The following is a 16,099-nucleotide window of genomic DNA, read 5'->3' as shown; positions in this document are numbered from 1 at the left end:
AAACCGGGGATGTACTGTATGGTGGCTAACATAATATAATAAAAAATCATTTAAAAAAAAAGATCTTTTTGTTTTTGTTTTTTTTTTTATGAGGTCACTATAAGCTTGGAGGTGGGATGAGAGAGGAACAAATATTGGAACACAGTGGAAGACTCTGAGGACTAAGTGGTTTCAGGATCAGTGGGTTCTAGAAAACTGAACTCTGGACATTCTTACTGCTCCATCACAGACCCCTGATGACCACTGCCTCTTGGATCACCAGCGGTTGCCCTCCCCCACAGGGGGGCCAGCACTGGTCCTCTGAGTATGGGTGCTGCGCATGTGATCAGAGCCTAGAGCCAGCACAGCCCCACACCACCAGCATCCCTGTAGCCAGTGCTTTCCTTGCCCTTCCCCCAGGAAAACACCAAAAAGAAAAGCTCAATCTTAGAACATGCATAAAGTTGCCTTAGAACTGCTAACCCATGCCACTAAGGAAAATAAATAAATAATTAGAGTGTATGTGTTTATAGTCTCTTTTTGAATTTAGTATGAGGATATATGGTCAAAATACTGTGTCCGAGAATTACTTAAGCTACTTTTCCTGCCCCCTTTCAGTGCCATTGTGTTAATCATTTCAAATACAGTGGGAGTGGGGTGGGAATAATTTTACCAGATTATAAAACACCTCATAGAAGTAGATATAAATAGATATAGATACAAATATAGCATAGTTATAGGTATGGATATGAAATCAAAAATAGGATAAAACCACCCAAACAGAACACAAGCAGAAACAAAAAAACCTATTTCAAATGAATAATAGAGCCACATTGAAAACAGGAGAAAAACTAAGCCAAGTAGCTCTTCAACATAGTATTTGACTTTATGCCCACAGGTTTTACATTTAACTGTAAAAATTATATTTTATTCTTGTTAATGATGTTTTCCACAGTGGAATGAGTTAGCAATTCTGAAACTACTTTATGTATTTCTACAACTGTGAATAATAAGAGCCAGGTTTCTTAATGTTGCAGGAGGGGATTTCAAATATGGAAAGAGGAAGGGCTAGAATAAACCCTGTGTGCTGGACTGGGGCTGGAGGTATGCATGTAAACTCATGGTTTGAGATGATGGGTACACAGGCAGATCAACAGATGATAGGTATACTAGATAGATGATAGAAGATAGATGATAGATAGATGATAGATATTGATAGATAGATAGATGATAGATAGATGATAGATGATAGACACATACATACATACATACATACATATACATACACATGCACACACTACAGATAGGTAGAGAGGTGTGTGTATATGTGTTATGTGTATATGTACATACATGTATTTTTTAGCTCTGTCTAGTGGACCTAGAGCAATGACACCTCAATGGCAACAAGCACACTTATCATTCAGAAATCAGTTTTGAAATATCAGGAAGGACTTTATACCCCAGGTCTGAAGTGAGAAGGAGAGGAAGTAGTTATCAAAGCACAGGGGGATAGAGAGAGATGCACAAAGACATGCAAAGATAATTGCTTGGGAGGAGATGTGACTTTTACATAAGGATGCAACAGCCACAGATTGGTATTTTGGGGAGTAAATTCTCCAACCTCAGTCTTTTCCCTGCTTCTAATCTCTGCTGTAGCTATTGGCTAAACCCAACCAGAAGGCAGAGGATAAGGCAGCCCATTGGTGAATTTGTACTGATCAATTCCCAGAGCACAGAGCAGGGTGAAGATAAAAGAATAATCTAGAGAAGCAAATGGAAGCTGTCCTTTCTCTATTCTTGTGAATAAGTCTGGCCAGTGGCTTATTGATCTTATTTATTCTTTCAAAGAACCACCTTCTAGTTCTGTTGATCTGCTCTACTGTGCTCCTGGTTTCTAATTCATTGATCTCTGCTCTAATCTTGGTCACTTGCCTTCTCGTGCATGGGTTAGGCCTGTTCTTCTGTTCCAGCTCCAGCTTCTTGAGGTAAGAATATAAAAACTGCATTTTAGATTTTTCTATTCTTTTGAATGAGGCTTGGATGGCAATGTATTTTCCCCTTAGGACTGCCTTTGCAATGTCCCATAGGTTTTGGACTGATGTGTTTTCATTCTAATTGGTCTCCAAAAATTCTTTAATCTGATTTTTAATTTCATGGTTTACCCAATCATTCTTGAGCAAGATGGTTCTTAGTCTCCAAGTGTTTGAGTTTCTTCCAAATTTTTCCTTGTGATTGAGTTACAGTTTCAAAGCATTGTGGTCTGAGAATATGCAGGGAATAATCTCAGTCTTTTGGTATCAGTTGAGACCTGTTTTGTGACCCACTATATGGTCTATTCTGGAGAATGTTCTATGTGCATTCGAAAAGAAGGAATATTCTGTTGTTCTGGGGTGTAGTGTTCTGTATATATCTATGAGGTCCATCTGGTCCAGTATGTCATTGAAAGCTCTTGTTTCTTTGTTGATTTTCTGCTTAGGTGATCTGTCTATTGCTGATAGTGGAGTGTTGAGGTCCCCTACTATTAACGTATTTTTATCTATATGTCTCTTTATTCTGGTTAAGAGTTGGCTTGTGTATCTAGCTGCTCCCCTGTTGGGGGCATAGATATTTATAATTGTCATATCTACTTGTTGGATACATCCTTTAAGAATAATATTGTGTCCTTCTGTATCTCTAACTACAGTCTTTAGTTTAATTTGTCTGATATGAAAATTGCTACCCCAGCTTTCTTATGAGGTCCATTGGCATGAAAAATGGTTCTCCATCCCTTCACTTTCAGTCTGGATGTATCTTTAGGTTCAAAATGAGTCTCTTGTAGACAGCAAATGGATGGGTCATGTCTTTTTATCCAATCTGCAACCTTGTGGCATTATGGGAGCATTTAGGCCATTCACATTGAGAGTGATTATTGAGAGATATGATTTTAATGATGTCCTGTTGCCTGTAAAGTCTTTGTTTCTATAGATTGTAAATTTCTGTTCTGTATCACTCTTGGGACCTTTTTACTTTTATAGAACCCCCCTTACTTAATATCGCTTGTAGGGCTGGTTAGGTGGTTACAAATTCCTTCAGTTTTTGCCAATCCTGGAAGGTCTTTATCTCTCCATCAATTCTGAATGACAGCCTTGCTGGATAAAGGATCCTTGGCTGCATGTTCTTCTCAGACAGAGCTTTGAAAATACCCTGCCAACCCTTCCTGGCCTGCCAGGTCTCTGTAGACAGGTCCGACGTTATCCTGATACTTTTCCCTCTGTACATAAGGATTTTCTTCTCCCTGGCCACTTTCAAGACTGTATCCTTGGATCTAATATTTGCGAATTGCACTATGACATGATGATGTCATCGACCTTGGGAGGGGTCTTCGCTGCTTCTTGGACACAAATGCTTGTTTCCTTTGCCAGATTAGGGATGTTCTCAGCTACAATTTGTACACATATCTCTTCTAGACCTCTCTTTCTCCACCTCCTTGGGGTTGCTGATGATTCTGACATTGGAACATTTCATTGAGTCAGTAATCTCCCGTAACATACATTCTTGAGATTGGATCTTTTTGAGACAAGTTTCTTTCCTTTTTTTTAAATAGTATTTATTTTGTTATATTAGTCACCATACAGTACATCACCAGTTCTTGATGCAATGTTCCATGATTCATTCCTTGCATATAACACCCAGTGCACCGTGCAATATGTGCCCTCCTTAATACCCATCACCAGCCTATCCCAATCCCCCACCCCCTCCCCTCTGAAGCCCTCAGTTTGTTTCCCAGAGTCTACAGTGAGCCACGTTTCTGTTTTAACTTTCTCTTCTACCATCCCATCCTCCAATTCACTAATTCATTCTTCTGCCTCATTTACCCTGGCCATCAGAGCGTCTAGTTTAGACTGCATTTGATTCATAGCATTTTTAATTTCTGTCAGATTTGCTCTCACTTCCGCCCTTAGAGATTCTATATTCTCGTTAATATTTTTTTTAATATTTTTTTCAAGTCTATAAATCATCTTCGCCATTGTTACTCTGAACTCCATTTCTGATGATTTGGTTATATCCATATCCATCAGTTCTGTGGCAGAGGCCACAGACTCATTGTCTTTTCTTTGCTGGGGGGGATTTCTCCTTCTCGTCTTTCTGATGAGGAGAGGTTGCGGGGTTGTCCAGAGTCCAAATTATTGACCAGGACCCAGGCAGTGTGCTCTTGTTTTATAGGGACCTTAGGGATGTGGGCTTCTTGATTTTTCAGCCTGCCATCTGGGGGAGGGGCCTGCCGATACTCAGCCAACCCTGTTTGGGTAGAGTCTCCATGTCCGCTGTGAGGGGGGGATGGGGATGGGCACAATGTGAGCTGGTATTTCCAGGCTTTTGTTCTCTGGCGGCTTTCCCTGGTGGTTTTCTGTGGCTCTTCTGAGAGAGCAGCAGTGGCCGAATTCCAGCCTCTGTCTCAGAACAGAGGGATCGCAGTCCGCTCTCCACTGAGCTCTTCTGGCCTCTTTAACTCTGTTTCTGTTGGTGCTGTCAAAAACCCTGCAGCGTCCTGGGTTTTGCGCCCCACAGCCGCACTCCCAGTCCTCACTTCCAGGGCCGCATGTCTCTGTCGTTTGTGCTTCTAACACCGCCAGCCGCCCCCTGTTCCCAGACGTGCACTCCTGAGCTCCCAGTTTCAGTGTTGTTCGCACCTGCGCTCTGGAGCGCTGGTTTTCAGTCTGGTCGCCCACGCTCCAGAGCTCCCGGTTTCAGTCTAGTTCGAGCGCGCCCTCCTGAGCTCCTGGTATCAGTCCAGTTCCAGTGAGCTCGTTTCAGTCTGGGCACGTGCGCCCGCGCACACATTCCAGGGCTCACAGTCTCAGTCTGCTCTCTTGCAAGTGCTTGTTCGGGAGTCTGCCTGCTCCCCAGTGCAGGTGGCTACTGCTTCCCAGCGCCCGAGCATGGCGGCTCCCTCCCCCTTCCATTTATCTTCCGATATCTGTGCACAGATTCACGGCTCCCCATTTTGTACCTCAATACTCAGCGCTGAAGATGTTCATTTGTAGAGATCCAGATGTATCTTCCTGTGTCTCAGGCTGATTCTGTGGGTGTTCAGGATGGTCTGGTAGATATCCAGCTTGACTCAGGGGACCAGCTGAAAAAGGGGACCCCTACTACCCTGCCATCTTTTCTCCTCTCAGATTTCTTCTTTAAACTGAAAATATGAAAATCTGAATCTCTTTCTATGATATCATATAAACCACAGTTGATTTGAGTTGATACAGTGACTTCTACCTTTTTTTTTTTTCTGCTAGGAGATATCCAGTAAAGTAGTAGATACTTTACCTTCATTTTTCCATTTATAAAGTCAAGAAGAAAACAGTGATTTAACATAAGAATCAGAATGTGTTTTGCTTCCTGCATTCCTTCCCAGTCTTCAAATTCACAGTCTTTGCTAAATTATGCAGAGATTTAAAATCCTGGTTATTCACAATAATTAAACCTGTGTTGACAAAATGCTATTTTTTAAGAAGTATTTTCAATATATTCATTTAGTTTTATAAACATGTTTACAACAGGAATAACCTAAGTGGGTATAGAATTTTGAATTGTGAAATATTTATCCTAAAACTCTGGTAATACTTCAGTGTTTGATGCCATCAGTGTGTCGTAGGGAGAAGTCTGAAGCAAGTTTGAACTTCTATTTCTTTTCAAGAAATCTGTTACTCCCTGGCACTGAAATTTTTATTTCAAAAAAAAATGTTATTCTTATCAAAAAAATATATCACTAGGATACATCTAGGGATATTGTCATTAATATTCTCCAGAGTATGGTTAGAATGTCACTTTGGGTTCTCTACAATTTTATATTTTGCTGCAACCTTAAGTGTTGCTTTTGTTCCATTATTGGGTTTTCCTCCCTCTGGAACAACCATTATTCTTAAATCAGAGTTCCACATTCTTTACAACACCCAACATTTCTCTTCCTTTTATTGTTTTAAACTCTGTTTCTCATTTTAAGTATTTATTTTAATTCCAGCTAATTTACTTATTGTTTTAAACCTTTTTTTTATTCTTCATCTGGAAGGACTTCTGAAGACTGTTCTCCACATTACTAATTTTTTGTCTGATGTCAACTCTGCCTAAAAAGTCAATTAAAATCTTATTTTTTTGTTTCTTAATCATTTCTGCCTGCTGTTTCCATATCAGTTTCATTTTCATCTAAATTTGTTTCTGATTTATACTATATTTTTTATGTCTTAACATGAAAAAAATAATTTATAAAAATTCTTTCCTTTCTTACACTGTTTGTAGGTATAAGTTCTTCTTGCAGTATGTAAAATTATGCTGTCTTTCTTACTCTGCAAATACATTTCATAAATCATTCCTTTAAAAAAATGTTTAAATGAGAAGAGATTTACTCAAGCCTGGATTTGCCAACAGACAACTCAATTTAGCCTCTTTCACCATCCAGAGGTTTTTCTCTTTGTGGGGAGGAGATCGTCAAAGATTCTTTGGTAAGTTAATAAAAGCTGTAGTCACTGTCCACAGTTAATATCTGCAAATATTTTAGTATAAAATATCATTTTCTTTATAGTTCTCTCCAATACCATTGTATAATCCCTTGCCTCTAATGGATTCCCAGTAATCAAAATGTGGAAGTAGCCAGAGCATCTGGAAAGGCAGTCCACATCAAAATGTGATTTCTAGGAAGAAATATTATCATGACATGTCATAGTATCCGAGTCTGAGGATCCCAAGTCCTGGACACTGGAACATAACAACAGGCACATCATTGAATGATGTGACTTGAAACATGTCTAGAGCAAAGTGTGGTGAAACAGTGTTGTATTAACATCTGTGTTAGATGTGCACAGTCTGATGGAAGATTTAAAGATGTGTCCAACAACTACAGGAGTAGATCAGGAGTTAATAAAATAACAGCACTGACTGGGCCTCTTATCTAAGTACTATCTGCTAGTTTCTCCTAAAGACACTTAAGATATTAATTCATTTGATCCTCATAGAAACTTTATGAGCATATTAGTAGTATTGTAGGGTAGTATTAGCAGTAGTGGTACTCCTATTTTAAAGGTGAGAAAGTCTGTTGAATAACTGTCTGAGGGCAGTTATAGCCAGTAAGAGACAGAGCCTGGATGGGTACCTGGCCAGAGCTCAGTCTTCACCACAGCCTTCTAAGAAAGGAAGTGACCTCTCCGCCACAGAGGGTGCTAAGTCATAGGATAATTACCATTAAGCAGACCTGTTATAAAGGTGACACATACATGAAGCAGACTAGAGAAACATCTAAGTACCATCCATCTCTATGAATGCCATCTGCATGCCAGGTAAAGAAAGTATAGCACCTAAAATAATTCTCCTCAAGTCAAATCCTAGAGGAAAGATGAAACAGAATTCTTTTTCCTTGCACACTTAACACCACAAAATTGCCAGAGTAGCCTGGAAGAATGACCAGGAGGAATGACCAGCTGTAGCACAATCTTTGTATCTCAAGGGGTGGTTCCCAGTTTGTGTTGAACTGCAGAAGGGCCCACATTTCAACAAAGAGGCTAGAATAAGTCAGCCCAGGGCTTGGGCCATAGAGACACATTCTGTCTGATGCCATCTTACCTATCCTTCCTCTAGAAGAGAGCTGTGGGAAAGATTACCCTTGAGAGCCACTGTGCCCTCTCAGGAGACAAGTATAGGGGTGTGTCAACAGGTCTCAACCATTACTCGGATTTGGGCCTGAACGAACACCTTGGGGAGTCATTGTTCAAAACATTATAACCTGGTGAATATTCACAATTTTCTGATGCTATCACATACCCTTCCTCTTTGAAGAGGAAACCGGAGTCTTCATCTTCAGGCTCCATCCAGAACAGCTCCTGCTACCTTTTTTGTCCACACATGGGAGGCTAGGGGCTCCTCTTTACAAGACATTCCAGCCCTTCTCCACCCCCATGAACAGAAGGTTCACAATCCAGCATACCTGCTCCCCAAAATGAATGCTAACGAACACTAGATGCTGGCTGTAAACTCCCCATTTGTGGAAAAGGAGTGAAGGCCACAAGCTCAAGACCCTTTCTGACAGCATCTGAGCTGTCTCCTCGGTGGAGAGCCCAACTCCTGTAAATGTTGAAGAGTCTTTATGACAGTGACATCAAAGGATACAGAGCCAACAACTGCACTACCTGTGTTATCTCCTTTGACACTCACAAAACTCCCAGAGGTAAGGAGAATTATTTTGTCATTTTATCAGATGAAAAAATGGTGAATTGAGTTGCCTAAATTCACACAGAGAGGTAGGACTCACACCTTGGCTCCAGAATTAGACTCTCAAGATTTGGTGGACAAGGGAGAAAGTTGGGGCGTGGTAGGCAGGAATCCCTCCTCTTCTGGCAGTGGTTACCTATGGGCTCTTGTCCATGAAAATAGGATCAGGAAGAAGGGTTTCTGTTGGTTTTCTCAGGTCTGAGCCTTTTCTGACTCCTGAAAGTGTGTGTGTGTGTGTGTGTGTGTGTGTGTGTGTGTGTGTGTGTGTGCTTGCAAGAGTCCATTGTCTCATAGAGGAGCTACAGAGCCACCTTGTACATCCACACTCAAGGATGTCGGCTAAGAGGCCCCTTCAGAAAATTATGTTACTTCATTGTCAAAGCACTGATGGCCTGAACTATCAGGGATACTCTAAGCACTCGGAGGACTTTATTGGCCTTGTCTGCTACCACTGATGCCAGGGAGAGGCATTTTGTCTCGTGTATCCGGAAAGACTGTCCTCAGCACCATCATATGCTGGAATTCTCAGAGCACAAACACTTCCCAGGAAGAATAATTAGTGGCCAGCATTGCCTACAAACCTGGTGTCTTTCCAGGGAACTCAAGGCTGTCACTGCCTCTGGCATTCATGTTGATGCATGTCCTGCTTCTCTTCTGGGGAGGAGAAGATACTGTCTGTCACCTCTTTCTCTTGGGCTTTTGCAAGAATCATCTCTCTCCATGATCACCTCCAATGTTTTGCTCTGTGCTTCTACATCCTCAGTCCCTGACTGCTCAGCACCCCTCTCCTTGGGCTTCCTGCTTCTTTAGTTCCTGCAGTGATTATACCAATTTCATCCTTTTCTGGTGCTTCTTTTCTTAGATTCTTTCACTTTCAAATTTTAACTCCTTGTGGTTGTCTCTGTGTACCAGATTGACACTCCAAGATGTTGCCCTGTTGATCAGTCACTTTATTTATATGTCCAAATATCTATATTTACATTAAGCAAAAGATGTATATGCCTATTATTACAAAGAATTATTTAACCTACATCCACTATACAAATCCTACCTCCCAATGAATAGAGAACTAAGTGTTTGCATTAGTTCAAAATCCTCCACGTATGGACCCAAGCATCTTTTCCGGACTGATTTTCCTGCTTTAGTCTGGTGCTCCTAATAAAGATATACAACTGATTTGCCCTGAAGTATTCCTCAAATGTATAAGTACTTTGTTTTTGACATTTTCTCCATGATAAGAAAATTGGACTTTATCTGTTAGGTTACGCTAAAGAGTGAGTTATTTGAAGACATGTGTACAATCACATTTTTATAGTATAAATATAATTTCGGGTCCAGTAAGCAGATGTCTCTGTAAAGAAGGCTGCCTGAGAAAGGAATAACATAGATAAGAAATGGAATGGTAGCTAGAAAGTTACAAGATTGAGGAACATTCACTGAATGACTAAACAGACTGTAATATGTTTAATGGTTAATGGGAAAGAGCTGGTGTTGAAGGAAATCCTGCAAAGAGCAAATACTGCCTCTGAAAGAATGGTGGAGCAATATAACTGAGGAAACAGAAGAGAATAAGAATGTGAGTATATGGGATGCATGGACACTGTTGTTCTGAGTCTTTGAGAAAAATGAAAAGGATGAGAGTGGGTGTATGGAAATGATGTCCATGGCAAATATGAGGAAATATTATCCCTCTCATGTCAGAAATAACTGCTGTTCAACAATGGGTAATATATTCCCATTCAGGATGTATGTACTTTACCTGTATATGCATGTATTATTTTATGTGTTAAAATTTACATATATGGTGTGATACACCAAATATCTTATAATGACTTGTTTTCTTTCCACCACATTGTGGTTTTAAAAAATTGTTCCATGCAGGGCACCTGGGTGGCTCAGTTGGTTAGGTGTCCAACTCTTGATTTCAGCTCAGGTCATGATCTCAGTGTTGTGGGATCAAGCCCAGTGTCAGACTCCATACCCAGTGTGGAGTCTGCTTGTCCCTCTCCCACTGCTCTTTCCTCCTGTGCAGGCTTTCTCTCTCCATCTCTAAAATAAATAAATTTAAAAAAAGAAATGTCATTTCAATTTAAAAAATTGATTCATGAGAATACATTTAGTTCAGCTGTTGAACATTAATAAGCAAATGCTGTAGGGGCACCTGGGTGGCTCAGTTGGTTAAGCACCTGCTTTCGGCTCAGGTCATGATCTCAGAGTCCTGGGATCGAGCCCCATGCTCAGCATGAAGTCTGCTTCTTCCTCTGCCTCTCCTCCAACTCATGCTCTCTCTGTCTCTCTCTCAATAAACAAAATTAAATCTTTTTAAAAAAAGCAAATGTTGTAAATAACTTATCCATAACTACATTTTCTGTCTGACAATATACAAATATATTTTTGAACACATAATCCTCTAAGACCTAATCAAGAATTGGAAGTGCTAGTCAACTAGAGGTGTAAGAGTTATCAGTTTTCTTAGATATGGGATAACTATTCTCCAAATGATAAAATGAATTTTTCTTTCTTAACAGTTCGAATTGTCAGACTTTAGGGTTGCTCCATGACAAAGGAGAGTAATTGAATTTTATTTAATTTGGTTGAACATCTTTTATTTTGGTTATTGTCCATTCCAGTTTCTCCTTCTATGACCTGCTGATTCAAGCCTTCTCTCCCATTACTTCTTACTGCGTTTTTGCTCTTTTCTTCATAGTGTAAAGGAGTCTTCTGTGTTCTGAACACTAATCCCTTATTGATGTGTGTGCAGCATATACCTCTCCCAGTCCATGACTTGTCTTTCTTTGTTCTTTATGGTGTCTGTTTCATACAAATGTTTTAAGTTTAAGGTTGTCAAATTTTACATATTCTCTCATATGTTGAACATTTTGTGCTGGATTAAGAAATCAATTCCTACACTGATATCATAAACAAATTTCTCTAAAGTTGGTGAAGTTTTACTTTCTGCAATCAATCCATTAGGACTCATTTTCCATGTTATTTGTTATGTACGACACCTGGTTGTCCCAGTGCTCTTTACCAACAGTCAGCCCAACCACTCCTTGCCTCATTCTGAACCAACCATGTCATCTACAAATTGCTAAGAAATACTTGGTCTGTTCCTAAGCTTTCTGGTCTGTTACATAGATTTATTTGTCAGTCCCTATGCCAGAGCTAATCCACTATATGAAGTACCAGGGGTGGGATGCTGGGTGGTCAATCAGTTAAGCGTCTGACTCTTGGTTTCAGCTCAGGTCATGATCTCATGGGTTGTGAGACTGACCTCTGTGCCAGATTCCACGCTCAGTGGGGAGTCTGCTTGAAGACTCGCTCCCTCTGTCCCTTTGCCCACTCTCTCTCTCTCTCTCTCTCTCTCAAAAATAAGTAAATCTTTGAAGTACCAGGGGAAGTAATTTCCATACCTATACAGCATTCCTCTCTCCTTATGTTTTTTCTCTAGTTGTCTCGGGTCTTCTTCGCTCTTTGTTCTCCTGCATGAATTGTTTGGTCATTTTACCAAGGTCCATTGTTAAAAGAAATCTGTGGTGTTTTGACAGGAATTGCAACAAATCATTGATTAATAGAGCAGAATTGACATCTTTAAAATATTGAGTCTCCATAAACATTGCTTACGTCTACATTTTTTATGATATTCTTTTCCTTCACCAAAGTTTTGTAATTTTTGAATCCCAACTTGGACCTCATTTGTTAGAATTATTTCTAGATTCCTTAAATTTTCTGTTCATATTAGGAATAGTAATCTTTTTTAAAATAATATTTTGCAATGTATTTTTAAAGTGTACCAACAGTATTGATTTTTCAACATTGACTTATATCAAATAAATTCCCTGAAACTTCGTAGTTTGTATGGGGAGTCTCTCATGGATTTCTTCTGTAGACAATCATATTTTCTGTGAATTCTTTCCATTTTGTTCTTTCTCTTAAATTTTTATATGGCAAAATTTTCCTCTAGTGTTCTCTTCACAAATAGGACCACACTTCAAGTTTATGCTGAAGGCTCAATATAAATTCCCTGCTGTACAAGGATAAGTGGCCACATCTCCCAGGGGCACCACAGCATCATCTCCGGTCCACAACTCCTGCTCTAAGTTCTTTTCCTTTCTTTACTTCTGTAATACCATTTCTTTCCCTTAGATTTGGCTATGTGTTTTTTCTTTTCCTTAATAATTAGTATAGGTTGTCTATGTGTTTTAATAGGGATGTGACCTCTCAACATCAGCTAAATCTGTCATGTTGCCAACACAGTGTCTCTCTAATACTATACTTCTCTACCATTTCAGGTAACCATAGTTTCTGAGCCATCCATTTATTGAACCCTCCCAACTCTGAAATAAAATCATTCTGTGTACACAGGGTAAAGGGCATATAAGAGAGAAAATCAAATTCATTTAGGTGAAGAAATGAAAAAAAGTATCATTTTTCAGGGAAGATAATTTTTACCTGTTTCCCCTTCCTTATCATATAATTTCAATGTGTATTACAGGAGACACTGAGATTTGGTAATTAAATTAATTCCTGATATATTTAATTATTGAGTCAGTATCTCTTTAGAAAACTTAATGAAGTACTGGGGCACCTGGGTGGCTCAGTCAGTTAAGCATCTGCCTTTGGCTCAGGTCATGATCCCTGGGTCCTGGGATTGAGCCCAGTGTCTGGCTCCCTGCTCAGCAGGGAGTCTGCTTCTCCCTCTTCTTCTGCCCCTCCCTGCCCCTGCTCGTGCTCATGCACACACACACACACACACACACACACACACACATGCACACACTCTCCCTCTCTCTCAAATAAATAAAATCTTTAAAAAAAAAACAGAAAACTTAGTGAATTACTTAGTATATCCTGCACTACAGTAACAAATACATGCAAAATATGTAACAGTTTAAACAAAATAAAATTCTTTCTATTATATAGTGGTGCTAGTGGGTGTGCTTGGTGGTGAGTGGCTTTCCCGAATGAAGAGTACTGGAGACGCAGGCTCATTCCACCATGTGATTCCACCATCCCCTTCAGCCTTCTGGCCATTTGCATCCAGTGGGCCCAGGGAGACAGAGAATTTGGAGGAAGAGCAGAACTGGAACATATGGATTGGCTAGAACTCAGTCACATGCCACACTTCAGTGCAAGGGAGGCTGGGATAAGTAATCTAGCTCAGTGTCCAGGAGGAAGAGAACAAAGTGGATCTGGGTAATATTCTAGAAGTCTCTGACACAATTAGTATGCCTCAGAGTCCAGGTGGATGAAAGGAGGGAACCTTCTTCAGTTGAGAATCAAATAAGGGAGCACGACAGTATTTCAGGTAGGAACTGATGGTGGTCAAAGCTAAAGCACTGAAACAATAAGTAGAAAACTTATGTATCAATTATTTAAATGAATAATCAACAAGATCAGATGTAGAGGTGAGGGATAACCTAAGTGACAATGCCTGGTAGCATCCTCTTTGTGAGAAGCCATGAAATAAACCTGGTTATATTCCAACTATTGAGTACAAATGTATTGGTGCATAAACTAATATTCCAAATAATCTCTGTCAGGGAGATTAACAATAAACAAAGTATGGTTCTCTTTCTCAAGTATCTTGTTGTCTACTCAGGAATGATGTGCAGAGGATGAGGTTCAGTCAGACATGTTGGCAGGATGACTGTTCATGGAAATGAGAAGAAAAGATCTAGTCTACACAGAGAGACCTAGAGTCTACTAAGCAGGAGATGAAGCCACAGTGGAATTCGATGAGTCACCAGAGGAAATAATTTAAAAAAAAAAAGGTAAGTGGAGAGAAGAGAAAAATACTATGATTCCATAAATTTAAGTGTTTGGAATAAAGTTGAAACCTATTGAAGGAAGTAGTGAATGTCTACTTTCAGAATTGGATACCTGAAGAGTAAACACCCAATTCTTCTTTTGCTACAACCTAAGCCCAGTAGCCTTAAAATTTACAATCTTCCGTGCCAGTTCAGACAGACACTAGTTAATTCCTGGCTCCGGGTTCATTCTCAGTCTGGTCAGTGGAACAATTTCTATGTTCACGGTGCTCTTGTACTAACCACTTCTTCCACTGGAGAGCTTTTTTCACAGACTTCAAAACACTGTCCTTTCATTTCCACATGTAATAAAATTACATGCAATTCTGCCATCTCCATTAAGTTGTAAGGTGCTACATCATATATGACTAAATGGATAAATAAACTGTTTTTCACATATTTATAATTTTTCCACAAAGCCTAACAAAGTTTCTAGCACATGGAAATTAAGTTCACTGACAAACAGGGATTTCCCCTGCAATTTATTGGATTTAGCACACCTAAGTATAGGGGTCAACCACAGGGGTCAAAAGTGGTGGTTTAGGAAGACCATTACACACAATAACTTTACTAATAATTCTGGATTCCTCTCCCCTTTCTGCTGAAGGATCCATGAGAGGATGAGAGGAGACAACCAGTCTTTTACCTTTGGTTTCATTCTCCTGGGAGTCAGTGGTGAGCAGCAACAGGAAGACTTCTTCTTCATCCTCTTCCTGTTCATTTACCCCATCACATTGATTGGAAACCTGCTCATCATCTTGGCCATTCACTCTGACATTCGCCTTCACAACCCCATGTACTTTTTCCTTGCCAATCTCTCCTTTGTTGACATCCTCTTCTCCTCTGTAACCATCCCTAAAATGCTGGCCAACCATGTCTTAGGCAGCAAAGCCATCTCCTTTGGAGGATGCCTAACACAGATGTATTTCATGATTGGCATGGCTAACACAGATAGCTATATCCTGGCTGCAATGGCATATGACCGTGCTGTTGCCATCAGCCGCCCACTTCATTACACAACAATTATAAGGCCATGGACTTGTGTCCTCCTAGTTGTTGGGTCCTGGGTGGTTGGAAATGCCAACGCCCTCCCCCACACTCTGCTCACAGCTGGTCTGTCTTTCTGTGGCAACAAGGAAGTAGCCAACTTCTACTGTGACATTGCTTCTTTACTCAAACTATCCTGTTCTGACACCTACTTTAATGTGAAGATGATGTACCTAGGGGCTGGTGTTTTCTCTGTGCCATTACTATGCATCATCTTCTCTTATGTCCAGGTCTTTTCCACAGTCTTACGGGTTCCATCCACCAAGGGTGTGCTCAAAGCCTTCTCCACCTGTGGTTCCCACCTCACGGTTGTTTCTCTGTATTATGGCACAGTCATGGGCATGTATTTCCGCCCTCTGTCTAGTTACAGCCTGAAGGATGCAGTGATAACTGTGATGTACATAGCAGTGACCCCAATGTTAAATCCTTTCATCTACAGTCTGAGAAACCGAGACATGAAGGCTGCCCTGGGGAAACTCTTCAGCAAGAGACTCTCCTCATAACCAATGTGAGGTCATATTGGAGAGTTCATTGGAGCCACCTATTAAGATGCACTTGAAAATCCAGCCCCAATGTCCTCCCCCTCCAGGAAGCCACCTTTTTCTCCCAGGGCAAAGCCACTCAAGTCTTCAGGCTTCCATTTGATTTTGTCAGGTTCCAGAGTAGAAGTGGTGTCAGCAATATGTAGCTTCACCCTTTCAGACATCAGGTATAATTGAGTAAGAGTCAATATTATCTCTGAATGTCACTTTTTGTTAGGAGTCTCTCTCTGGTTTTTATGTAATATTGAATTCCCTCATTATGTAATTCATTTATTCATTCTCTTAACCTCACCTATTCCATCTTCTCACCTTTACCCTAACACTTCCACCTTTGGAAGGGGCAATATGTTTAGCCTCTGTACTGGTCCATTTTGTAGGCAGCAATTCCAGTCTAACAAGTCCCTCCCCATCAGTCCACTTTATTCAGATAAGGCAAGGTTACATAAGTACAGATCTAGTGTGCTATCCTGACCACTAGGCAACCAA

The 16,099-nt window shown here is 40.3% G+C and overlaps 1 protein-coding gene across 1 annotated transcript; it reads left to right on the top strand.

Annotated features, from left to right (window-relative positions):
• Positions 1-14,529: 14,529 nt before the first annotated feature.
• LOC123777164 (olfactory receptor 1A1-like) lies at positions 14,530-15,574 on the top strand. The gene has a single exon (XM_045773644.2). It carries the CDS (start codon positions 14,645-14,647, stop codon positions 15,572-15,574), a length of 930 nt encoding a protein of 309 aa, XP_045629600.2. The 5' UTR covers positions 14,530-14,644.
• Positions 15,575-16,099: the final 525 nt, after the last annotated feature.

The sequence above is a fragment of the Ursus americanus genome, chromosome 23 (genome assembly GCF_024610735.1).
Source record: "Ursus americanus isolate L20-20 chromosome 23, mUrsAme1.1.p, whole genome shotgun sequence".
Taxonomy (NCBI): domain Eukaryota; kingdom Metazoa; phylum Chordata; class Mammalia; order Carnivora; family Ursidae; genus Ursus; species Ursus americanus.
The sequence above is the reverse complement of the archived record's forward strand: the minus strand, read 5'-3'. Positions and strand labels throughout refer to the sequence as shown.